Source organism: Osmerus eperlanus, chromosome 4, assembly GCF_963692335.1.
Source record: "Osmerus eperlanus chromosome 4, fOsmEpe2.1, whole genome shotgun sequence".
Lineage (NCBI taxonomy): Eukaryota > Metazoa > Chordata > Actinopteri > Osmeriformes > Osmeridae > Osmerus > Osmerus eperlanus.
In genome coordinates, this window is record NC_085021.1 from 17,069,482 (window position 1) to 17,096,526 (window position 27,045).

The window sequence follows — 27,045 nt, forward strand, 5'->3', positions numbered from 1 at the left end:
TGCGTACCCCTTCGTGTTCAGTGGTCAATGGATCACCAATTAAAATTGCAGAAAGATAATGGCCAGTCATTTTGATTGCTGCACTATCATTCACTCACTCTCATGTCTCATCTTCCAATTTCAAAGTCAGTCAAGCTCTTACCGTAAATGAGAGCAGTTTTCAGTTGACTAACCTGCTAACATATGCTTGAATACATTTTTCTACTTAAATCCTAGATTAGACACAATGTAGACTGGAAAGAGAGATAATTAACAAGAGAGAGATTTGGTGGCAGTGAGATGACAAAGAGGAGGACAGTATGGGCCGAGCAGACACTTTCTCATGTTCCCAGTCGTCAAGTATTCAGATCATCTTGTGATGATGGATGATAGGTTGTTGAGGGTTGTAGGAAAAAAAGAAAAGAAAAGCACACCACTTCACCATGGCCTCACCTAGCATGAATGTTTGATGAGGTGAGAGAATTTTAGCAGGAGGGAGGCAAGAGCCTAATTGCAGTCTGTGCAGATGCATGTGTTTATGTGTGTGTGTGGGTGTGAGTGTGTGTGAGTGTGTATATTTAGAGCCTGTTGAAATCGTGTGTCACGATCTGTCTGGTGGTGAGTGATGAGGGAGCGACGAGGTGGCGCCTCCTGAGGACAGGGTGCCTGTGACCCCCCCCCCCCCTCCGAATTCAGGAAGGGTTGAAATATTGATGGGCTGCCTGAATAGCCATGGCTGTCTGGAAGAAGGAGAAGCAGGAAGATTAGCCAGTAGAGATGGCATCTTTATTCATTGGTGGTTAAGACTTCCAAGATACGACTGTCGTTGGAGTGACGTGTGTTGAAAAGTTTCAGCTCTGTTTAACTGAATAGTATAATGGGTGGGTGAGGAGTTCTGAATTAATAGAGCATTTGCAGCACTTTGACTACTCCTGCTCCACCACTGTGTCTTCTGGTAAACCTGTGTTTCAAATGTTGGGCTTTTTTCTTTCTTGGGGCTGCATTGCCAAAAGTTACCAGTTATGTTCACTTTCTAAACTGTCCAAATATTGTGTAGCCATATACCAGTGACTTTCAGTTCTGTCTTTGTTTCTTACAATATCACTTATTTATGTTAGCTTGCCAAATGTCTGAATAAATCAATATTATCATACCTTGGAATAGAAGGGAGCCTTCCGTTTCTGACGGAAGATGCCACAGCATCGTAGGCACAGACAGAATCATTTTATGCATTCTAGTCATACCTCTGTTGAAGAGAAGTTGCCCATGGACCAGTGAAGCGTAGATACCAGCATGACGTTCATCCTGTGTCTATCTTCAGACACAACACCCAACTTCTACTGTTCTTCTTTTCTGCTTTTATTCATACATTGGCCCCCCTTAAAAAGATATACTTTCCACCACTAGATGGAGCTGCATAGTGCAAATTGTACCATCACATTTTATGGATGATTTTGAAGGAAGAGGCCAAGAGAATCGAGTCTGCTTCATTTCTCTCCGGTCAAAGATTTATTGAAATTATCTATTTGATGCATTCTGATGGGTAGGTGGAGTAGTGAACCTCTCATTTCAAACGGTAGACAATGTGTAGTCTGTTCCTGTCTGGACAAACTTAGATCCCAACCAAGTTCTCTCATTGGAGCTAGAATGGAAAGAGAGAATAGCTTTCAACACAGCACAAGGATGACATTCAAGTGTCCCAGAGAAACTTGCCATGTCATTGTTGTTCCCCGCTTTTGATTTTTGATTGTGGTTCTTTCTCTCTCTCCCTCCAACCCTCTCTCTCTCTCTTGTTTCTTTTCTCCAACAGTGTTAGAGTACACTTGTCTTTTATGTGTTTAGAGCGGGAGAAAGAAAAGGAGAGAACCCCAGACAAGAGAGGGAGACTGGGAAGATAAGAGGCAGGGTAGCTGCTGCTATAGGCTGTTGCTCCAGCAGCGTGTTTGATGAACTTCAAACAGCCAACTTTGCCTGTAGTCAACTTGATTGACTGCCCATTCTCCAACCGCCTCTTCCCCATTCTTACCCCCCACAGCCTCTCTCCCACCCCTAGCCTCTGTCCCCCCAGCCTCTGCCTCCCCCCCCCAAGCCTCCCCCCCCCCCAGCCTCTCTCCCACTCCCAGCCTCTCTCCCCCCCAGTCTCTTCCCCCCCCCCTGCCTCTCTCCCACCCCCAGCCTCTCTCCCCCCCAGTCTCTTCCCCCCCCCCCCTGCCTCTCTCCCCCCCAGTCTCTTCCCCCCCCCCTGCCTCTCTCCCCCCCAGTCTCTTGTATTAGAGAAAGCAAGGTGAAAGTGTGCTGCAGAGTTGCAATTACCACACCCACACTGGTATTTATAGTAATTACAGTCGCCCAAAATATTACAGTGATCACTTAATTTTCTAATAACGGCCTCTGCTAACATATTATTAGTGTAATTACTTCTTTAAGCAGTACATTGTGTTATAGTATTACGTCTTCTACGTCTATATGGTTTAACATTTGTATGACATGTTACATAACATGGAATTTCCACTTGTTTATGTAGAAATACATAGAAAGGGTGTACTTTGTCATGCTGGCAAGTTTCAGTCTGGCACTTGAATTTGCAAACCCTTTTCCTTGAAAACCACGCAGATTTTTCTCTTTCTAGGCTTTCTTTATTAAGAAGCAAAATCGTCTGCTTTTACATTTACATTTAGTCATTTAAGCGGGCAGCTATGGGAGCTGATGTCCATGAGCATCTCCTTGAGGCCTCACTAAGAGTGCTGGCATTACATTACATTTACATTTAGTCATTTAGCAGACGCTCTTATCCAGAGCGACTTACAGTAAGTACAGGGACATTCCCCCGAGGCAAGTAGGGTGAAGTGCCTTGCCCAAGGACACAACGTCATTTTGCACGGCCGGGGAATCGAACCAACAACCTTCTGATTAATAGCCTGACTCCCTAACCGCTCAGCCATCTGACCCCCTTTTAGTTTAAGACTTTGAGACAGAAATACTTTTCATTTATTTCTCAAGGAGGAAAAAACGTTCTCGAAATAGCTGTGATTCAAGAAACCTTTTCAGTATTAAGTTTTCAGACATCCAACCGTTTAACCCCCTGCCTCTGTCATGACAGGTAGGATAAAGAACCCTGGTGTTGTGCATCATCTTGTAGGTAGGATAATCCACAAAACCATGCTTCGACTTCGTCACCTGTGTATGATTTACCCACGGCGAGAAAACAAATACTGACAACTGACGTGCAGCAGCAATGGCTCCCTAATTGTAGTCTGTCAACACCAATTTACCCATGCCGTAATTCCACCCGAGACAGCCCCACCCTGCTCACTCTCCCATTGCTGTGTTTATCATCCACGCTTAGCTTGGACGCAGTTTGTCACTCCAGCCATGTAATATAGTCACATAAAGCCTAATGTAATACGATGGGACTTATTGTTGTCTACTTCCCCTACTGACAGGCACTAGCTCATCGCTAATGTAGGGGTTGGTGGGGGGGTGGGAGAAAAAAACAGGAGGCGCATCAGAAACCCATGTGCTCTTGTCCTTTTGCCAGGAAACAATTTGTGGAAAGTGGGACAGCTACAGTCATCCAAGACAGGAGGATGGAGGGAGAGCGTAGGTCAGAGTCTGAGATAGAGAGCGATGGATGAGATGCTCTTTCCTCACTTTCATCATCTGCTGTTATGCCACAGAGAGGCTCACCCAACGCAAATCATCTCCCCACAACAGTAATTAGCGTCTCTCCGAAGCTGCTATATGCTTCAGACGACTCGGGGTCTGGAAACGGCAGGATGACAGTTTTGACATGCGGTTGTCGAGCAGTGACTTTGTACTTGGGGAGGCCACGAACGCCATGCGGTAATGAATGTGCCCACCCGTCATGTCTGATGCCATGTCACCTTTGACCCTGACTGTGCTTGGTGACTGGCACGCTTGATAACCTAGCGTCTGAGGAAGTGTAACCATTAACGCGTGACCTTTCTGATTTCCTCCGAAAGCGATTTAAACATGAGCACTGATTTGCCCTTTACCAAGCCCCAACTTCACCACACACGCACGGATGCACACACACAAACACACTCACAGCCGTGTTGAACTAGATGTGTGACTGCATGTCTGGAGCTCATTTCAGAGAGCCATAGTGACCCCTTCCAGTGTCTACACAGTGAGCCATACTCCAATGTACACAGTAGAGAAAGTCACCTCGAACAGGTCTCGCACAGTCACACCACTTTAGCCTAGCACACACTCATTTCATATACTTAATGTGTTCCCCCACCACCCTTATTGTGGCATGCACCAGTCCCAGGTCTTGAATAGACAACTGACAGCAGTCACCTAAATATTTTTTTCATTGCGCACTGAAATAAAATGTAAGAACAAGAAATGAGTCTAAAACAAAATACTTGTTTTTGTTTTGGGAAATGTTCAATTATAGCTGGCTGGATTTCCACATGGGTGCTTCTTGACTGTGGTTTTGTAATTAAGACTCATATTTCTAGTCAAGCATAGACTTACAGTATGTGCAGAAAAGTTTCCAGGAGTTGATTTATTTTCCTATTTCCTGCATTAACTATTGATTCAATGTCTGTATTCGTGATGTCATTACCTGGGGCCAGCAGGTAAACAATTCAAGTGAACCCTAGTGACATGGATGCCTTGGGTTCTTCCAAGGTGTTCTAGTATGTCTGCTGCTCTGTGCTTCAGAGACTCTTGTGTGGATTTTAATTGGCTCACAGTCAGGTACACAGGGTATGGATTGTTGTGTGTGTTTTCTGTGACGTCCCTTTAGAAGAAATGTGTGTGTCCCTGTAGGCTTTAATGATGTTTACTGAATGGACCCCTCCCCCCCACCCTCTCTCTCAAATGAAAGTCTCAAATGAAAATCTCTCACCATGCACTTTCTCATTAAAACTGCCTCTTTGCTTTGACATCTTCTCAGACCACCCAGGATGGCTGCCAGATTTTCGATCTGCTCCAATTGTATAAAAGAAATACAAGTTTTGCGTGTGCCACCAGCGCGCGTGGAAAGACCTACTTCTCTTGTTGTGATCTCAATGCAAATGTCACACAAATGTTAATTAAATGTTAATCAAACATCATGCGCATAGTAATGTCATCAGGACTTTCGCAAAGATATATTTAGCTGATCCGCAATGATGCTGGAGGTCATTCCCTCCTGGGGTTTCACCTCCTATCTCACACTGAGGGAAACCAGTCGAGGGGGGTGGGGTGGTGAGAGACAGGGAGACTGCACAGCCTGGAGACAATGTTTCCTTAGCCTAATTAAAATGAATGTCAGCATCCCCCCACTGAGAAGTGCATCAATCTCCCACCCATGGGCCCAGAGTGAGTCTTACCCTGTCAGAGCCTGCCAGCGCCACCATCCCTCTCCAGACGGACACATCCGCCTTGGCACAGACAGAAAGGAGTCCAGTGTCGGTGTGTCTAATGGACGCCATGTGGCCGGGCACCCTGTTCTGAAGCCCACTTGCTAGAGTAGAGAAGGTACTGCGGTCCAAGCCCTGCGTGTATCTCAGTCCAAACAGCAGACGTCTTAAGCTCGAAATGCCCGTGGAGACATTTGCCCAGTTAGTGAAAGAACAATGCCTGTATGTAGGTCTGCCAAAGGGTTCCCCATTATGCAGGTGTTGCCCTACTTTCTTTGTCTCCTTCATGGGATGTGGTTGGTCTCCAAAAGCATCTTTCTACCTCTTACTTCTGAATTCCTTTTGGAACTTGGCTCAAGAACATGATCATGAGTGTTTACATTCCCCAGTCCAAGAAAGCTGTATCTAGTGTCTAAACCAGATTTTCATTTGCTTTTAAAACAAAGTTTCTAATCTGAAAAAGAACATTTGTTTTGATCATTCGTTGTCACCCGATTGATAAGTTTTAACTAAAATGAAGAGGCTAAGCTCACAGTTGTTTTGATGGAAAAACATTTCTTACCACAGCTGATGTTTGAACTCTTGGATTTAAACGTAAAGACTGGTTTCTCCTTCTCCATAATCCTGTCTGCTTACTTTTCTATATGAAGAGAAGTGCAGAATAGGGAGGAGGAAGGGATTATTACAGTCTCTTATTTTATTGTTTTTCTTCCCATTCCACTTTTAATTAGGGTATTATATCCTGCTCACCAGTATTCAGTCCGCCAGACAGGTTTTTATACTGCTGTTCTCAGTTTTGATTATTTTCTGATTTAGCAAGGCCTTCTCAGCTTCAATTGTATTTGTCGCCTTTTTACAGTAGCTGCAGGTTTTGTATGCTCTGTATTCAAGCACTCTTCTAAAGGTAGACAGGTGAATAGGTCAGTTTTCACTCCATGCACCATCATAGCAATAACCTGGCAGTATCTGTCCTTGTACAGACTTGGATGTTGGATTAGGTGTTTAAATAGAGGAATTGGAAGGTCCCCCTGCTAAAATTCATCTACAGTAAGTTATCTTGAGCAGAAACCTCTCATGGACCCTTTCCCTAGAAGATTTACAAAAGAAAGCTACATCTGACACTAGACTCCATACTCCTTAAGTGTTATTCAGCCTTAGTAAGCTGATGAGAGTAGTTCTGTTGGGTTGATTTGGACCACTTATTTACATGGATACAGATTCTAGTGGTTCAGTGCTCTTAAGTTAATGATCTTGGTGCACGTGTCCTCACTTCCTGCAGGGCTCCTCATTGTTGAGAATAAGTAGCTCTGGGCTGGTGCCTGTCACAGGGTCTTGGCTGAAATAATGACTTCAATAGCCCAACAGACTGCAGGAACAGTAATAACTGTCAGACTCCGTCTCCCATCAATGCTCACATCCCCCTAATTTAGGATTAATTCCTGCTGCATTCTAAAAAGCCTTGAGTCGCTGAATGTCGTGCTACGTCTTCAAAATGTCTCAAAGACTGTGTTTCCGCTCACTACACCCTTTAACTGAAGAGAAGTTTGGTCATATCAAGCATTTATATGAAAAGTTAAAATTGTACAATGCTTCCGTATCCTGTGGGACAGGAAATAAAGGAAATATCTGGAGATTGTATGTGTCTGGCTCCTCAGCCCCACAGTCTTCAAACTCAAAAGTATTTTCCAAAGTTTTGAAATTAATTTTGTTGCTCCAGGTTAACGACATGAGATCTATATTTTACCCAATTTAGCTTTCGACATTTATTTATTTATTTTTGTCTGTGGATGCCACAACATTACATTTTACCCATCTAAACAAGGTTGATGGATTATTTCCAGAGAAAACACTTTGCCATTTTGTGCAATTATGTGTGCGGTGACATTGCCTGTTATTATAGTTGTTTGTACAACTTTTCTCAAAAAGTTTGCTTCTCGCTTGTTTTTGCCTGGGGCAAATCTTTCTCTGCTTTATTTATTTATTTTCCTGCTCTCATCTGCACCATTATTGTAACATATGCGTGTTTGTTCTGGAAGTGCAATTTAATGACACACATGTTTAAATATAGCCGCTATTGCTGAGTAATTTAATCCAATTTACAGAGAGAACTGAATCATTTGAAAACAGCTCATCCTGGGCTTTTCCTTTTTTAACTCTGTTTTAAATGACCCAAATAATACTACAGCATCCTAAAGACACTTTTATAGACAACCTTTTACATGTACTGTAACTAGAATGTATTCTGTCAATGTATAATTCAATTAACAAATAAAGTAGTACTGTAGAGAAACTAGCCAGCATTTCATTAACTTATCAATTTGACAGATCCACTTTCATTGCTGGTCATCAATGATTATGAGTCACAGTGCACAGAACTAGACAGTGGCCCCCAGATGTAGAGGTATTACCGACTACCTCGTACTGCATATCCTGGAGGATTGTGTCTACATGTTTCCTAGGGCCTAAACAATTAAGCTGTCTCCATAACACTGGTCGAGTGTGGATCTCCAAAATCATAATTGTTATGTTCCCAGTGAGGAAAGACAATACTTTTGCTTACCTCTGTCTTTGAATGGGGTTCATTCACTGTCTATAGAATTTGTTCCTGTTCAAGGATTTACCAGCAAAATGTGATTTTAACACTTGACTAAAGTCAGAACAATTGTTTGTTTACTTGATTGCTGATTGATGAGCCACACTTAAGATTTCTGCAATCCGTTGTTTTCTCTACCGAGGAGTCGGTGCTCTCTGCAGTTCATGTGTAGATAACAGTGCTTTGATGCCTATGGAGGCTCTTTCAAAACAGCCATTGAAACAGTAATTGTAATTCACGCTGCTATCTGCTTTACTGTTTCTGCTGTGAGACCCTGTTTGTTCTCATACTTTTGCTGTACGTGATTATCCTCTGCACCATAGTAAATGCTGGAGAAGAGTTTCTTTGAATGCAGTTGATAGCCCCCACCACCACCGTCTAGCTGGCCAAAGGGTTTGCGTGCTTGTATCAATCCCTGTCATTGCTGTTCCAGTAATGTTTATGGAGATAACTGTGCAGACGCATTTCTAGTTTCAAAGGGTTGTTTGCCTCATAGCGCTTAAAGTGACGCCTCACATTTAAAGGCTCCAACAGTAATTTTATTTAATTTTGTAGCGAGGGCTTCTTTCCTTAGTTTGCGATAAGAGTCGAATGCTGTCCAGATAAGAGGATTCTGTATGCTCCAGGCGTCCTTGTGGAATCGGTCCGTGATGGCAGATTTGTCTCTCCAGTTGTTCTCAGAACTCTTCTTACAAGAACTGAGCATTCGACCGTGTGCGAAACACTCACTCTCTAAGAGGGAAAGAGCGAAAGAGAGAGAGTACAAAAAGAGACACATTAGATAAATTGCCTCACATTTTTCATTGGCTACTCCCAGCGCCATAAAATGATCTACCCCTAGTTAGATCATTTTTACAAAATCATCACTTTCAAAATGGACTTGCTTGATTTAATGTTTCATATGAAGCATCTTATTAATTTCGACCCCATGAAGGGAAAAACAGGCAAGGCCTCTGGGGAATATACTGCTATCTGTTTTATGGTCCTCATATAATTCCTGGGGTTACAATTCAGAGAAATACTGTAGCAGTTAATGTCTGTCCTAGTTTGAGGTGGGAAATATATTCCATGAGGAGCTCCCTCTTGAGAGGAATGGAATATTGATCTGCATCTGAAGTTCCTCTCAGGTCTGGTCACAGAGGCCCTTCAACACTGGGGCTTTACAGAGCTCCTCTGAAATGTACATAATGATAGATAATGAGTTTTTTGATGCAGTTCAGCGTTTCTTTCTGTCCATCACAGACAGCGACATGTCTGTTCAACTGTTTTGGTATAGATGGAAGCAGTTCTGTCCCCTTCCTGGGATCAGCAGAGACCTGGGAGCTGTGGATGCTGACAGCTACCGAGTGGAAGGAATGGATTCATGTTTCAGGGTCCCAACAATGAACAGGCAATATAGTGCATGTGCTCAAAACAGACTCAACCACTGCATGGTTTTGTCTCTGTGTTTATCTTAAAGTGACCACAGAAATTCCATTCTTAAAAAAAAGAAAGAAAAAAAAATCACTGATATATTCTATGTCAGAGTATTACTTGAAGGAAAGGCAATTAAATGTCGGAATGCTACCCTGAGGGGCTCCAAGCAACGAGCCCCCACACTTTCATTAGAATGTTGTGATTGTGACGTGAGCTCAGCAGATGCAGGGTCCCTCCGTATTCTGTTCTTCCCCACCTGTGATTGATTACTTTGGTCTGTGGCTGACCACCTTATTAATCGATTTAGTGAAACTCAGGGGTCCCTTGTGGATGAAATAAAGTATAAGCCATTTTTACTTTTCCAGACATGGCTGTTTTGAGAGGGACGTAGAGGTGCCTTGGGACTCATTGTAAATCAGGTGTAAGGACAACAAATCCCCTCCTAAACTGCATGTTCTCAGGTGATGCTGGAGATTTATTACAGCATGTAGCCCACTGCTTAGACCTACAAGAAAGACTTTCAAGGTTGCCGTGGCTGTGTTTGTCTATCCTATATTGCATGGCAATACAGTGCCCAGTTTTCAATGCATATTGCTACTTCTCTTTAAAGCCACGTGGTAAGCGATGTAATTGACAGCTTTACTTTTCTTTTTGACGTATAGGGATCAGAGTTTTTCATTGTTTAGTTATTTTCCTACATGTGTGTAACAGCAGACCCTCTTTGTTTGAAGAACAAAGACTATGGCTTTTAGTGACTTGGTTTAACACTCACAATCTTAAAAGATGATCTAAATTGCGGTTGTATTGAACCACAGTTTAGGAACCCCTGATCATACAGGCTGCATTGCTGAAAGATGATGGTGGTCTATACACCAATGTCATATAAAGTGCAGCTACTTTAGAAAAACTGTTGGAATTTCTAGTTTGGGCGTAAGGACAATGCTTTGCAGTTGTTTTGCGGTGCAGGAATCGATTTTCCTTGGCTGTTTCAATCCCTTTCTTTCCCCACTATTGGCACAGTAATTTTGGACATTTCAGCACATCAACCATTTTCAGGTGTCCCTATGATCATTTAGCATATGGATCGAAATATAGTGACCTGGTCAGAGTTATCTTTCGAGCCATTCTTATGACATTGCAATTGAGGGAGATGAAAGTTGCTCCCAACCTGACACCAAAAAACAAAACCTGTAAGGTTGTGTTGAAAGAGAGTGGTACATGTATGTCTGCTTTTAAGCCTAATCTCTGTTCCAGACACCTGTTCCATGACCAGTATAAACCTACTTTAAGAGCCGCCTTGTTTTTTGTTGTTGTCTTGTGTGTCTAGGTGTCTCTAACCTCCACATCTAGAGCTGCCTTCATGCAGTGCCTTCGCTGGGGGGTGTGGTGCCCCTTCGATGAGTCCGGCGCATGGAAGGGAGACGATGTACATCTGGCCCTGCAGGGCGGCGCCACACCTAACCCATGGGCCGTCATGGTCTACACAGAATCAGCCAAACCGCAGAGCCCCGTCCAGGTAACACAGATATGAGGAGACACACATTCTCAAGCACACACACAATGTACACACAGTGGCGTACTCACGTTGACAACTCATTATACAGTATTTGTTTGTTGTCAAAGGCCAGATGGTTGTTTTGCCCTCAAGACACAGAACTTGAATGGATGTTTACCACAGACGTTTGGATCTCTTCTGAGGCCCTGATGAGGCAGACAATAACTTAACAAAATGTTCTTCATGCTCTATTGACTAAAGCTGCTAAATACTCCTTAAAGTAGAGATGAGGGCAATTATTGTTTATTTATTTATTTTGCTATGCAACCTTACATGTCTCTATCTCTCTTTTCCATTGTTGTGATTAGGGAAGGGGAGAGAGAGATGTGGCCAGGTTCCGGCTGGTGTCGGGCTTGGAAAAGAAGATTCCCAGCCCATCTGTCTCTCCACACACCAAGCGAGAGAACACATTCAAACAGAAGAAACCCCCCCCGTCACCTGTACCAGGTAGATCCCATCCTCCAGCCAGGTCCCTGTGCGTAGCCACAGCTTCAGTCCACAGGTCCAGTTCAGTATTGCATTGCTGTGCTCGCCATTCACGTCGCGTGGAGGAAGTTATCATCAGCGGTTCATCTTTTCAGTTCAGATTCCACTTTGAAAGTACTTTCAATATCTGCTCTGTTGTTTGTTTTAAACAGTGGGAAGTGTGGCTCCGAGTGTTGTTATCGGACCGGGTACTTTTCCAGGTGCGCACGCAGCTGCTGTAACACCCAAGAGAAGGCTCAAAAGTTCCCACTGTAATCCATCACAACCACACTGGGCCTTGTGTATAATGTCCCCCCCCCGCTTTTCTGCAGTGTTATCTCAATAGTAACACCTGCTCTTTGCATGATTAGAATGTTCCATGATTGGGGTCCAGGGGGGATGAAGGGATGAACGTAGACGACCTATGTCTGGAGAAAAATTTGACCGCCTGGTATGGCCCTTGAACGAGCCTGACATTGGGATATCTTGCAGGCTTCTCATGCTCGCTGCCTTACACACACACACACACACACACACATACACGCCCACAAAAACACAATATTTATTTTTCTCTTTCGTCTTGAAAGCAAGAGAGCCTTTGCTATCCTTCAAAAAATCATAAATGTTTCATTGGCTATGTATAGCTCATAAATTCAAAGGTGTAGGATATTAAAGTGCATTATTACAGTGTGCATCATTATGTTTTATATCACTTCTTTAGGCAGGGGGACACTATATTTGATATACCGTGCCTCCTATAATATAATATACTTTTTCTATATCAAGTTGAAACCTCAGTAGGCTTTCTGGTAAAAAAAAAAAATTGTGTTGATTAATCTTCCACACATACACTCAACTTTAACCAGTGACAAATATAATGTGTCATATGTATCTGGTGTTGAACCGCAAACTGGTGGGCTTCCTCTTCTCATGATTAAACGCAAGTAAACACTGCAGAGACACTCCATCCTGTTAAAACGTCTCTGTGAGTACACTCTAGTCACATATTTGATGCTCTCCAATGTTGCTGGCAACTTATCTTTCCCAAGAAGGATGGACTTGATTGGAGTTCTATCGGGATGGGGAGGGGGAGTTTCACAAAGTCTGTGTAATGGGAATTTAATCAGTGTGGAAGTGTCCACCAAATCCTTTTCTGAGCAAGTAGCCTAAGTGATTTTAGCGGCTAACTGGCTGGTTTTGAATGATATCATGAATCTCTGTCATTTGTTTGCTTTAAAGTGAGTGTGTGCGTGCGTGCATCTCAATGGAAAATAGACTAGATGCGCTCATTTACAGGCAGAGATGCCGTTCATGTCTTTTGAAGCCTGTGGCTGTATTCCTTGTCTCAGACAAGCACAGATCAAAAGCAGAAAAAAGCACATTGCATTCCCAACCCTGGAGCCAGTCATTTGTAAATAGGAAAGGACAACACTAACAGACTCGTTCATTTTTAGTACAGCTCCTTAGTTAATTTATGATGGATATTAAAAGGATTCCATATGTTCACAACATATTATTATGAATATATTTTCATAAATCAGTCCTTCAGCCGGAGATATCTTGCTGTTTACTCGGCCCTTCCAATGGATAATGATAAACTAAGATGGAAAAGTCCAAAAGAATCTTGCTGTGTCCGCATCTAGGCTCATTAATAATCTTAATGGTACATTGCCTTCAAACATTTGCATATTTTTCTAAATCCAAATGTTATGCACCACGCACTCAATCCTTTTACTACTTCTCCATGCTGTCAGAAACTCATCTAGTCAATCTAGATAAACAGTCATTGCTTGTCTGTGCAGCTTGTAGTGCTGGAGCATTAAAAGAGTGCCATTGTAAAATGGCTGGCAAACAGGGTGCCACAGCCTGAGCAATGCCATAGGGCTTGTCTCTCCAGCACTATGTCCTGTCCACGCTCATTGTAGTCTGAGCAGATGGATTCTACATTAGGCCACCCTAGGCTACTGCAGCCTGTCATGAGAGAGAGAAAAGATGAAAGAAAGAGTTACTGAGTTCGATAGGATGAGACAAGAGACATGTATGATAGAGAGGAACTTTTCATTTTACCATCACTATGACTACCAATGCAGTTGCTAATGTTGCATCAGACTTGAAGAGCACTGGCTGGGTCTCCATCTGACACCTCTTATATCAGAGCTGGCTCTAGATTCATCTGGTTGCACAATGTAGCATTAGAGCATGGATAGACGGTACATAAACACATTGCATTTGGAACTTTCTTTCCTTCACTGTTTTTGTGTCTTCCATAGATCAGTTTGGAGTCAGTTTAATTAAAATGTCCATTTCACTGAGAGTTTCTATTACCAGGCACCTGTGATGTTCTATTATATGCCTAACCAGGCTGGGAAATTAACCTTGCAATGCACGCTCCTGCAGCAGTGTCTCTCTGTTGTTAACTTTGGATTGTTGAAATAAGGAAGAAGAATTGTTTGTAATGTTGTAGTTAATGGGAGGACATGTGCTGAATAGAAATTGGGATAAGGAAATAGCAGAAAGAGGGGATGGGATATCTGAGACCTGTCTTGTCTGTCTGTGTCTTCAGGTTTCAGACTCGCTCTTCAAGCCTCCCCCCCGTCACCACCTCAAGGCCCAGGGGTAAGACCTTGCTTCATTCAACACGAGCTCTCCAACGTGTTCCTTTTACCAAACAACCACAACATTGCCCATACAGAGAAATGGCACCATCCATGGAAGCAGCAATACCCTGTTAGATGCTTTTAAAAACGATGCCATTGCAGCATTGCACCAAAATAGGACCTGTTTTTAACTTAGACGTCAGCTTATGTGATTGACATAGTGTATGTATTCATTTCCTGCTTAAATACACGCCACTGCAAACAGAATGACTCTTCGTGACCTGATAAACTAATCCATTATAAGTGTATGCCAACAAGAGTTCAAAAAGACAAACTGCAGTCTCTATCCCAGTCTTAATTGTTCATCTCCTGAAAAAAAACATGGTTGGAGGGCAGAACTGGGTCATCTCCGTTGCAGTCAGCAGATATGTGTGAAGTTAAGCGTGCATGTTTGGGTACACTGTTTGTAGGGATCAGGTCTATCAAAATATCCTGGAGCATTACCATTATAGAGAATCTCCATTGTTGTGCGTGTGTGTATGTGTGTCTGGGTGTGGGCTGGGGCGGGCTGGGCTGGGCTGGGGCAGGCTGAGCTGGGCTGGGCTGGGGCAGGCTGAGCTGGGCTGGGCTGGGGCAGGCTGAGCTGGGCTGGGCTGGGGCAGGCTGAGCTGGGCTGGGCTGGGGCAGGCTGAGCTGGGGGGCGTGAGTGATGTCTCTCAGCTTGAGTGGGGCTGTCAGTAAAGGGCCGGGCATTCTGATTGATGCAGCTCTCTCCCAGGCTAAGGCCAGACACACACACACACACATACACACACACAGCGCAAGTGGAGGAAAGGGATCACCTCAGTCTCATGTTAGATCTATGAGCCATAATGAGCCATGGTCTGCCATGCTGCCTCATGTGATGAAGCTGGCTGGCCTGGGGTGATGCTGGGAGCCTTGTACCTGCAGCACCACAGTTGTTTGTCACATGGTGTATTGAACGCAGTCAGGTGCTTTTATCCAAAGTTGGATAGTTAAAACTCAACAGTGATTTACTTGTCACCTTTACTTTTCAACCACACAATCCCAAATGCACCCTAACGCTCCAACTTTGTTCAGCAATCTCTTCTATTCTTAATGTGCTTAAAGTGTCCAAAGAACAATTGAGACGCTTATTGAAAAAGAGATGCATAATAGTTTGAGATTGATGCCTTTACAAATGTTGTTTGAAGTTGTAAATGAATACATATTTCAGTAAAATGCAGACAAGACTACCAATTAATTTATGTTAATTGTTATTATTCATGCTGTAAAAATAAAGTGCTGAGATTGCTTCGATCAAGGACACAAATTTACTTCAGGAAATGCACATTTTATAGTTCGCTCTATTACTTTCAAGTAATCTTTAATCAATGACAGTCTGCACTATGACCAGTCTGTGAACAAACTGTATTCTCTGTTCTGTTTGCAAGCGATGTTGAATCTGACAACTTTGTTTCCCTGCATAATTTATCGATCCCTGACACTTTTGGTTCACACGGAGCGGAATGCCAAGATTCTTGTTATTTATAGCTAACATTTGGAGTGTTTGTTTTGTTTGCAGGTTGAACATTGGGTCGTGTTTGTGTTGTATTGACTCTCTGTCTATTTCTGTATTTTGTTTCTGGCGAGGCGGGCAGGTTGTAGGGGCAGGTTGGAGGGGCAGGGTGAAGGGGCAGGGTGAAGGGGCAGGGTGAGGGGGTGTTGCCTGAGATGCTCCTCCAACACCCCTCCCCCACCTCTCTTCTTCTTCTCCTTCTCTCTCATTTTACGCATTCAATTATCACTCTATCTTTACTATTCCTCACACTATACCCTCTTTTTCTCAGGCTTCTCTTTCTCTCTCTCCTAAACTCCTTAGTCTTTCTCCATCTTCCCCTCTGTCTCTCACCTTCTGTTTCTCTCACTTATTTGGAGACATATGATGAAGAAGACTCCACAGCAACTTCACACAGACACGCACACACACACGGACACACACACACGGACACACACACACAGTCTCACAGAGTGTCACCAAGACCTGCCACTGAGAGTGTGAAACACACAAGACACAAGGCCTCTCTCTCTGATAACAACACACACACACACACACACACCAGGACAGCAGGCAGAGCAAGGCAATTAGTAACTGGCATTGTGGTTTCCTCGCTAGACTGGCTGCCAACTCTCTTGACTCAGCCTGTTTGCCCTGCCACATAATGGTTGAGACAACGCCAGTCATCTGCTCAGCACCATCATGCTCATTTGACTGTTGTACCAGACATCAAAGGAGAATGCCTTCCTTTTCTATTCCAATCAACGGTATTGTTCTTAAAGAGCAAGGACTGTCACAAGACATTTACAATGCACAGAACATGTGGAATTGTGTGATCCTTATGAGTGGTGCTTCTATCACTCCCTAGTTTAAGAAAGGTCAAGTAGACTTGTCAAAGGCTCATGCACTTCATGCAGCTGCTCCATACAGTCCACACTAGCTTTGGACAACCCTGTCCTTCCCTGTCTTAAATCAAACATAGATATCTATTCTCATCATCCCTGTGATGAGAACCCATACCTTTTGATATTAAATATCAAAATGAATGAACAACATTTTTGTCACATATAGTGCATCTTGTAATATGGAGTCATCTTGGGTAATATGGAGTGTACTTGCATCTGTATAGGGCTGTATATTTTCAAATGCACCATAAGGAGAATAAGGACATAATTGGAGACAAAGTCATTGTTTTGTAGTGGAATGTACAGTATATCCCTCCTGTTGTTGATAATGGTTATTAATCCGCATTGTTTCTCTGCAGCTCTCATTGTCTCAGCTGGCAGCTACTTCACGCTACCCGACCATGAGCCACTTCAGCGCCGCATCGCCATGGCAACAACCGCTTTCCTCTGTGCTCTATCCTTCCCCGTTGGCAACGGCCCACCAGCTGTCACATGTCGTAAGATTCCGCCCCCGTACCCTCTCCCACACATTATACACACACACAGACTCACATACAAGGAAACATGCAGCTGCACAGACACACACTTGCATTCTTGCCGTGTGACACAGGCGTATCTGCACATCCGCCCAACTCCAAGGACATGCAAACCACAAATGAAAGGCTCTTTCGCCTTTCTAATATAGAAGAAAATATTCAGAAAAATACCGACAGAGAATACACAGACACGCGCACACACACACACACAGCATTCATAATTGTAGACCAAACTCCACTCTGCATTGAAGGTTTTTCCATCTTCTAAATCAAAAGAAACATATTCTTTGACTTCTTTTCAAATCAATGTTTAAAGGCTGGGCCAATTTTCTCAAGGTATCCAATTCTTTACAACCTCTGGTTTACCCTCTGGAAAAGTATTTAATCAGTCAGTTCAGGGATGTTTCTATAAAGCATTACATGAGAACACTACAAATGCACATACACACTCTTAAGCCGGTTTTTCATCCAATTTATACCTGTGCTAGATACTGTACTGTCTAATGATGTCCTTGGAATATACAGAATTAAAAAATCTATGAGAAAATACAAGCAAAGCAGGGAACAACTATGAAAAGGCAGAATTTTTTTTGCAATGTGTTATATTTCATTTATTGCAAAACCCTCAAGGCGATTGTGCAGCTAAGGGAAGCTGGAATCCATAACTTCACAATAGCGTGTTGTGTTGAATAAGTTGTTGAATCATTTCTTGAAACCACACGAGGGTAACCTCTTCCTCACAGCTTGTGGGTGTTTGTTGCTGAGAGCCAGCAGGAGTAGTCATGCTGCCTTGTCTTTGCTAATTTCACCTCACGCACCCACAAGAATGAGGGCCTCTGAAAGCCACCATGTGAATCCTATGTATAGGCCTAGATGGTAAACTGTGAAAAGTGTGCATTGTTCTCTACTATTGTTTCATAGCCAATATAGGCTTTTTCTTGCCATGCAGAATGTGTTGAAAGCTGTAATACATGTATTTTGGATTTAGATACCAATGAGATCATCATTTTTGAGTACAGAAGATAAACATACTGTCCCTGGGGGTGTAAAGCTATGATATACAGCTCCCACTTAGTGGAACCAAGTCAACATGTCAAGGACATAGGAGGAATCTTCAAGTGTCCAATAAGTGGTAAAACACCTTTTATCAACGATTCACTCACTGTACGGAAACTCTCTAGGAAAAACTATTAATATTTTACCTATAATATCGCTGTTAACAGTCTGGACAGGTATTTAAAAAAATCTTCCCAAAACAACTGTCCTAGATGCATAACGCTCCACAAACACTCAATGTTTGCCGTGTCATTCTTCCCACAGTAACACTATTCCTGGGACATTGGGGGTCATTTAAAGTGTAGCCATTAGCCTTTGGCAAAGAAACACTGAAGTGCTGCCCAGTGCACAGTGCCTTTCCCCCTCAGGTTATTGCATAGGTTTTCATCATGTAGGAAATAGCATATGTTCTGTGTAGCGTGGTGACTTTGCGGTAGGTCGTTATAGACACGTTTGATGGAGGGTCTCATAATGCGCGGCCATGCATCTTCGCCAATAGGTTCCCGCCACTGAACCATGTCATACATCAAGACCAGCAGACAGGCGACATGGTAATGACAGTGTTACCTTGGCGTGGTTAATTATCACAGTTAATATGTCCCCAGAATTGCATAAATCAGTTGCTGAAGTATTGCACTAAGATGTTTACATTTACATTTTAGTCACTCATACTCTTTTGTCTAGAGTGACACACAGAAAGTACAGCAGAATATCAAGGATAAGAAGTGCGTAGTTCTATCAGTATTTTGGCGGTTAGAGTCGGGGAACGGTCTGTGTTTACTAGCCACATCGCACTAACCACATCTCAGCTACCAAGCAGTGAACAAAAAAGGAATATAACATAGCAAAAACAAGCGCCGAGTTGAAAGACAAATCTACCTGATACATTTTCAATACTCCTCCAAACATCATGCTGTAGCAGTAATGCAGCTTTTATAACGAGGAGGGGGGTTAGTGGACTAAGGATTGTTTGTCAGTGCACAATTTCTGGACGAGTCTGATAAGCCTTTCTCTATCTGTGCTCTTTTATCTTCCTATCTGCCTGTGTGTCTTTGTGGCAGGCCGTTCCTGCCGTCACCAACATCGGCCACCTGGAGGCCGACCTGACGCGGGGCTCGTCCCCCGGGGGCCATGAGGATTGGGACCCGCTCCAGGAGCTTCCTTTCACCCCTGTCCATGCCCCCGTCGTTGCCATGGGAACACACGTACCCAGGTGAGAGGGGTCCTGGTCACGGCCACTGGTTTCACACATCGGCTCAGCACCACTTTAGGTGTTTCCCGGAATGCCTGGAGGCTATTGGCCGGACCTAGATATGACAAAGTGTCTGGGCATGTGCCGGTGTATTGTATAAACCACAGGAGAGATAACAGACACTGTTATATTGATCTTTTTCCATGTTTTATTTGGGTAAAGGTTAGATCTCGTATCAATCTTGGATCACAGCAACTGTGAGTGTTTTTCCATGGTTACGGTGCACAGCCAGGTGTTTGGCAGCTACAGTATGATAATTGCTCCCATTGATCGCTCTTTGCCATTAGACTTGGCCAGTATTTGTAAGCAAAGCCGTGATAACTCATGTGTGATAAAAGGCCATGTGAGTGGTAGCCAACCCAACAGTGTCTGCGAACATGCTTTTAACACACTCCTGTTTTATCTGGTGTTGTCATCTCAGTACTAAGGGCCATGGGTCCTCCATTACACCACAAAGCTATATTGTCTTATTACTGTAGCTGCAGAGAGATCGATTGGGCACCTAATTGGTGCTATGTGCAGTGGCTGTTATATGGATGTGGGAGTGGAAGAAAAGAGGAAAACGGGAGCCAATTTAATGGAATGTGACACGTTTGTTCAAAACTTAGGCCTAATATTGAGCAATTCTATTTTATACAGGCTGGCTTGGTGTTTTGTCTAGTATTGTTCTTTAAATCGGCTATGAGCAACAGCTGCCGCTGAGAATATATTCACGTTTCCCATGTCAAATCAAATCGAATTTATTTGTGTTGCCCTTTTTACACGCAAGCATGTCACAGAGGGCTTCACATATGCCCATAGAACTGCCCCTCAACCAACCTAAACCCTCAAGGAAGACAAGGAAAAACTCCCAAAAAACTCTCAACAGGAGAAAAAAAATGGAAGAAACCTTGGGAGGAGCAATTCAGAGAGGGATCCCCTCCTCCAGAGACGGTTGGTGGGAGAGAGGAGCAGAACACAGGCCAAACATAGTCATACAGTGTCGATGGGTTTTTAAAACACCAAAATCCATTATTCAACTTTATAGATGTAGGACAGGACCGGGAGACTCGCGACCAGGTCCAGCGTTGGCTGACCGACGACCAGGCAGGTGACAAAACAAATGTCAAAACAAACTTGCACTGTGTGTCTCGCAGTATTATGTAATATGTAATATTATATCAAGTCATAATAATGTTATTCTGGCAACTCACAAACAAGCCTTGGCCTTATTAACACAGTGTGTGAGGAAAAGAAAAGAATAGCATGGATGCTTCTAACAGTCTCTAAGTCTGAGTCACAAATGTGTTCCTGAACTGGACAGTTTGAAAACACATATCTTTTCTGTTATGTCTTCTTCAAAATGACCTACTTATTAAAGCAGTAGAACAGTGAACTCCTAGAACTTTAATTTAATTCAAATCATGCAGACTATCTGAATGAACCCCTTTGAAAATAAAAATGGGGGCTTGAATATTAATCCAATCGGAATGAATTAAGATAATACTTTTGGAGGGGGAGACATAAGTGTGAAATTGATATAGCCAAGTAAAATTCATTCATTTGATAATGTCTTTGGTGTTCTTTTCTGAAAAATCCAAACTGCAATTACTTTAGTGAAAGCTCAACATTTTTTATGACATTTCCCATAATTATACTCTCTAATTTGGCATGTTGATCCACATTTGACATTGAGTATGATATTATTTTTGTCAACTTTCATAAGACATAAATATACTTTGTTTCTTATTATTATCATTTCGGTATTGAAAGTATAAGTAATGGTCGTTGCCGTGGTTTTGGGAAACAGGTGGCCACTATAATGAGGAATAAACACAGATTATAATTGAGGTCCAAAAGGCCTGTTTTGGCACCTGTTCCTGCCCCACTCTTGTTTCGCTCCTGCTTACTGAGTGATGTGAACATCCTTGCACCATATTTCGAGAGCAAACTGAAGTATCAAAAGTACATTCCAACTTGACTTGATGGACAGAAGGAAACACATTTAAATCAAGAAAATGAATTGAAAAGCAATCTGCTATGAAGATTATGGACAATGTCCTGATGTGGTTGGATAGAATACTAATCTTGCTTCAATAATGAAGGTTAAGTTTTTATGGATATTGTTCCTGCTTGGTTGGAAATACAAATTGCCTTTTATGAGTACAGTAATTGATTGTAGTAGGTGTGCTGTGTGTTTGAAATACAGGCAGAAGTGTACTAATATTGTTTTGTCTTCTTTAAGCTCCTCCTCAAGAAGTTCACGGAGCTCCATGGCCCACATCTTCTCTGCAGGCTTCCCAGATATTGTGGACCGGAGCGGACAGGTGGCTGAAGTCCTGGACCCGACAGAACCAGTCAACTTTGACCCCCAGAGAGAGGAAGCAGACTCCCTGCAGGGCAATCTGCTGGTGCTCCAGTTTCTGGCATTTTCCAGGTGAACCCCCCCGTGTCTGGACGAGTTATGCACCAAGGCACTGTACACAACCGTTACGCAGGGTCTTTCTGTTGAAATTGATTGGAACCAGCAGTTTTTTTATTGCAAACTTTTATTTTTTGTACAATATATTTTTGGCTTTATTGGACAGTGACAGTTAGAGACAGACAGGGAATGTATGTGAGTGAGAGAGGGGAAGATATGCAGAAATTGCCCGAGCCGGAATCGAACCCGGGCCGCTGCATGTAGGCGGTACGGTACTTTAAATTTGCACTTCAAACTTCCAAATGTTTCTCAAGGGGAATATAAATGTATTCTCTGTAAAGGTGAAGCCACAGACTGACTACTACTGTAAGAGTAGATGGTATCCTTTTTACATTTCCTGAAAACTTGACAGCCATGGACACAATGGGGCCTTGTGTTTTTGACATGTGACCTAGATGACAGTGATACCCTTGCAGTGGACCTAAAGACCTGCCTATCATCCTTAACTTGCATGTCTGCTCGTCCATATGGCTGACAGACACACCACATGCATACACATGCACACACACACGTACACACACAGACACACAATCATATTTTTCCTGTCACAGACATCACACAAGTCCTAGAGCTATACCCCTCTGTCAGACACCGAAACTCCGGGGCTACAAGCCGACAGACAGAGACACAGCCTCTTTGTTCCCCTTTATCTTGTCATCGGGCCTGCCGGACACCAGATAAAGGCATCAGGAATTTGTCATATTCATCATAGACAGCGACATTGGCAACAAAGTTCCGCTGTGCTGAGCTGATGGCACATGTCGTAGCTCGGCTTGGCAAGCACATAGTTAGAAACCCTAATGATAGTTTTCATGCTGCTTTAATGGTAAATGGACTGGACACTTTACAGATAGTTAATAGATAGAAAATTAGAGTGGATAGAATGCCTTGTCCACTTCTACTGAAACTGTAGCAGAGATAGCCTTTTTTTTGATAGCCTGCTGTGTCAAGTAGCCTATCTTCTATTCCTTATCTGTGGACCATTGTCTGACTTTTCATTACTGGAGCTGAAACAACTTCAATTGCTCCCCCGCCCAAAACACTTTCTTAGCAGCAAATTGAAGACTCAAGGAATACCGGGACCTCAGTCTTGAGAACATTGGAGATGAATTTTTACAGACAAAATGACATCATAAACATGACAAACGGTCCAGCGGGCAGAGTCACTGACACCTGCAGTGAGCAGGCTTTAAGAACGGCGGTGCAATTTCCACCTCTGTTGGGCGCTGTAATTATCAATCTCGTCTGTTTACTGAATGAATATTAATGACCGTCCTTTGTAGACGCACGGACGCTCGGCTCTTTACGAAGGGAATATCAGCCCATGTGATTGACTTGGAGGTCAGACGTTGCTCTTATTAAATTCAACTCAAACTACTGGTTCTGAAACCCTGTTCGAGCATGGTGGGGCTCACAATGGCCCTCTAGTTTTTAAACGGTTTTCTCCCCCTCCTTATCTAATGCGTGGTGATTGATTGCTAATCTTCTCGTCATTGGGAAATAGAGAAGCAATCGTTTCTGTCCTAATCTTACTTCTGGTTAATTTATTCTGTGCGTATTTGAAAATGGATGGCTGAGAGTTTTGGGCCACCCACAGTTTGGAGTGTGCGTGTGTTGTGTGTGACTGTGTGTGTGAGTTAGAGCAAGAGAGAAAAGGCGAGGGAGAGAAAGAGAGGGTCTAATGTTCTCAGTGGGTGGTTTTTGAATCAAATGGTAGAGAGAAATATTTGAGGTGACAGATCACAATTGCAAATTAATTGCAAATACCAAAACCCTAAAATAGACCAGGTTAGTTTGTATCTTGTAAGTATGTATCTTGGAAAATATGACGAATTGTTGACCTTTAAAATGAAACCATGTATATAATTCCTGGATTAGTGTATTTGGTTATCCACCATTCAAGGTTTTTCAAGTTGTGGTTGTATTACATTTATTACATTGTATTGACTAGAAGCCTTCTTCTCAAGGTTTTAGGAAGTTTATACAAAGGTTTTAAAATTTGATTTAGTCCATCTAATCACACCTCATTGGTGTTTTTAGTTAAAAGTACTGTAAAGCAGCCAATTGATATGGATGGGGTGTGCGATGACCGTTAGATTTGAGTTTCCAGGAACTGCTGAAGTCGAATGATTAACTGAAGTGATTAACCCCCTTATTTAATGACATTTTGCAAATACCTTTATTGAATCATAAATGTGTGCCTCACATTTCAAATGGATTTTTCAATCAAAGAGATCACATTAGCAGCATTAATGCCACTCCATGCAGACCATGCTATAAAACTGAATGACTTGCCAATACCTGTGTATGCATTATATATACACCATGACACCAGCATAACCTTTGCGTGTTGGAACCGCACAACACATCAATGCTTTTGAGTAGCCTTAATGAAAAGAGCCGTTCTGTAATAGCAGTGCGTTTGTTTTTCCTAATCAGGATGAAGGAGTCTGGCGTGAGCCCAGACTGGCCGTCCTCCATCTACATTACCTTCCAGATCTACCGGTTCCCACCCACCACCACCCACCGGCTCAGCCTGCAGACCCCGGACCAGGCCCAGCACAATCCCAGAGACACGCTCCCCTGTGTCCTGGCTGCAGTCAAACAGGATGGAACTGTCAATACTGGTAGGACAGAACAGAGAGTGACCCACCAGTGACTCATGGTGACTCAAAACTAGAACAGGTTTTAGCTGGTTAGTATCTAAGACAAGCCCTGGGGTCTTAGGAAGGCATGCTGATCATCCACCTTCTCTGACTAGATGACCTGTTGGAAGTGTATGGGACTGTTTCTGTTTAGGTTGCATGTTGTTTACCCCCAGTGAGATATGGCAAACATCTATCTATCGGATCTATATTTGTGTGAGGCTAAAACACTTCTCATTCAATCACGTTCCTCACAGCTGATTGATGTCAAGTCTATTTGTGTAGTTCCTAATGAAATGGAAGAGATATTACAGCTACTGACGGAGCGTGATATTGAATGACCCCCATTCCCACACCCACCCTCTCCCCATTCCCAAGATTACACTCCTCTCCCTCCCCTTTTTCTATCGTTCTCTCTGACTCTCCTCCCTCCCTCTCTTTCTCCTATCATGTGGAGGCAACCCACATTTTGCAGATGTGAGAGCAGCACAGCTTGCTCATCAGCTTTCTTGTGTCTTACATATATTCCAACTCACTTACATGTACCTTACCAGACCAGGGTCACCCCACCCCCCCTCTCCTACACTCTGCATCTTTTCACCTTGGATAAGCATTCCTGGGGCCAGATACCTGCTCCACAGATGTTTGTATGTGCTATACTTATGTGGGCGATTATCTATTTTCCATGAGTGCTGTTTGAACCTGGGTTCACCCTCCCGCTGTAGACATACCAGCCTGCCCTCTGTCCTGAGCGAGGAGGCAGCACTGCACTGCGTGCACTAGTCTGCTACCCAGGCCTTTAGGTGGAAGCTCCTGTCTCTCTGCTGTGAGATCCTCACCCCGCTGTGTACATACCAGTCTCTGCACTCAGCTGTGCGAAGAGTCAGCTGTGCTCCGTCTGCAGCCGGAGCTCCTGAAGCCGCCCCTCGCCCGCAGCCCAGGCCTGTCAGCTCCCCCCTTGTCAGCGCCGCGCCGGCACACAGGCTCTAGGCATGCTGGGAGAATTAATGGGCCGAGCAGAGAGAGCTAGTGGGGGGTGTGGAAGGATGGAAGGGGGTAGCGGCGGGTTAGAGGCTCCAGATATCAAGCCTGCACTCTCCCTCCCTCTCTGTCTCCCTTTCTCTGTCTCTCTTTCTCTCTCGCTGTTTGTTTTTTTTCCTTTCTTTTTTTCTCGCACTTTGGTTCTCTCATTTTTCCTCTCTCTCTACCTTTCTGTCTCTTCTCTCGCTCCCTGCCCCCATTCCTGCTGTAAATATAAAGCGGTGTGTGTGTGTGTGTGTGTGTGTGTGTGTGTGTGTGTGTGTGTGTGTGTGTCTGACATCAGAAAAGGGGAAGGCCTGACACAGGCCACAGGGGGCTGTCTGGGTACATGCGTCACTGGGGATAATCCGTTTTGGTTTTCTTTACTTTCTTTTTCTTTATATATATATATAAAACTCTCCATCCTTCAAGTTTGTCACCTGCCCTCATTATTTCACTTCTGCCTTGACACCCTGGCCCTCCTATTATTGAGTTGTAGGATTAGGAGTGTGTATGATGTGGATAAACCCTGGAGACACTTCCTGGATTAGTCAGTTGCATCAAGGACACATTTCTGTGTCCATCACCAGATAAACACTGGTGCTATTTATTATTCACAAATGTAATCGAAGCTACGTGGTAGGCTCAGTGGTTGTGTGTGTCCATCCTCCAGATCCCCCGGGGCTGCAGCTCCAGTTCCCAGTGGACCAGGCCCTCCTGCAGCCTGGGGAGCGCAGCTGGTTCCTGCGCTACCTGGCCCTGCACACGCTCCAGCTGGACGTGTGGGACGCAGACTCGCTGCTCCTCATCGGCTCCGCAGGCATCGAGCTCAAGGTACTGGGCTGCCGCTGTCAGGGTCCGGAGGGAGGGTTAATATGACTGGCTGTGTTTACCTGCTCTCTGTCTCACAACCCTGTCAGGCAAGTTAGGAAACCCTGATGAAGCTACAAAGAGTATACTCACTCCTCATTCTAAACGGCCATTTTAAATGGTCTATATCTGGGGATTTGTCCGTTTTTGGCATTAGCCGTTTAGCGCCCTTTGTAGTGTAACCATTTCCTTAAGAATGCCTTCTGAAGCATCAACAGAGGGCTTGCTGTAAAAACCCTCCGAGAAAGCCTGTTAAGTTGCAAATTGTTTATATCAGTACCAGCTGTTCTGTTGTTTATCTGGGTCCCTAGAAGCTGTTCATTAAGCAACAGCCACCCTGGCCTTCTCCTTCCGCTCTCCCTTGGTGACAGTTGCTGCTTGTTTCCTTGTCCCTTTGTCTTGTTCTGCGCCTGCAAACCCACCCCGGCGTCTCGAATGTTTAGCATATGTTGCGTCAGGGCCGTGCGGCGGTCCAGGCCACCTACGAGCTGGAGGTCATCAACACGGAGTACATCAGCGAGGAGGCCGTGGTGACGGGGGGGGACCTGACGCGGCGGAAGGGCGTGACCCCCATTAACGTCCTGACTGTGGTGAAGGGGAAGTTACACATGCGCATGGGCAACGTGGGTAAGTACAGCGTCCCACAAGGTTGCTACCTGGTGATGAACACTTCAGATGTTATAGAGAGATATATCAGAACTGTTCGCTGGAGCCAAGGGCTGTAAACAATGGACAGAGACCGTTATCAATTAATCAAATGAA

At 43.8% G+C, this 27,045-nt stretch overlaps 1 protein-coding gene across 10 annotated transcripts in view; it reads left to right on the forward strand.

Annotated features, from left to right (window-relative positions):
- LOC134019142 (nephrocystin-4-like) overlaps positions 1–27,045 on the forward strand; it is a 74,742-nt gene that overhangs the window by 29,551 nt on the left and 18,146 nt on the right. For all 10 annotated transcript variants that reach the window (XM_062459714.1, XM_062459723.1, XM_062459713.1 and 7 more), the window contains 9 exons: positions 10,691–10,879; positions 11,227–11,365; positions 13,947–13,999; positions 16,803–16,940; positions 19,097–19,248; positions 21,512–21,703; positions 24,188–24,375; positions 26,087–26,247; positions 26,727–26,910. In XM_062459714.1, coding sequence (XP_062315698.1) covers positions 10,691–10,879; positions 11,227–11,365; positions 13,947–13,999; positions 16,803–16,940; positions 19,097–19,248; positions 21,512–21,703; positions 24,188–24,375; positions 26,087–26,247; positions 26,727–26,910 — 1,396 coding nt within the window. The remainder of the gene's footprint in view (positions 1–10,690; positions 10,880–11,226; positions 11,366–13,946; positions 14,000–16,802; positions 16,941–19,096; positions 19,249–21,511; positions 21,704–24,187; positions 24,376–26,086; positions 26,248–26,726; positions 26,911–27,045) is intronic.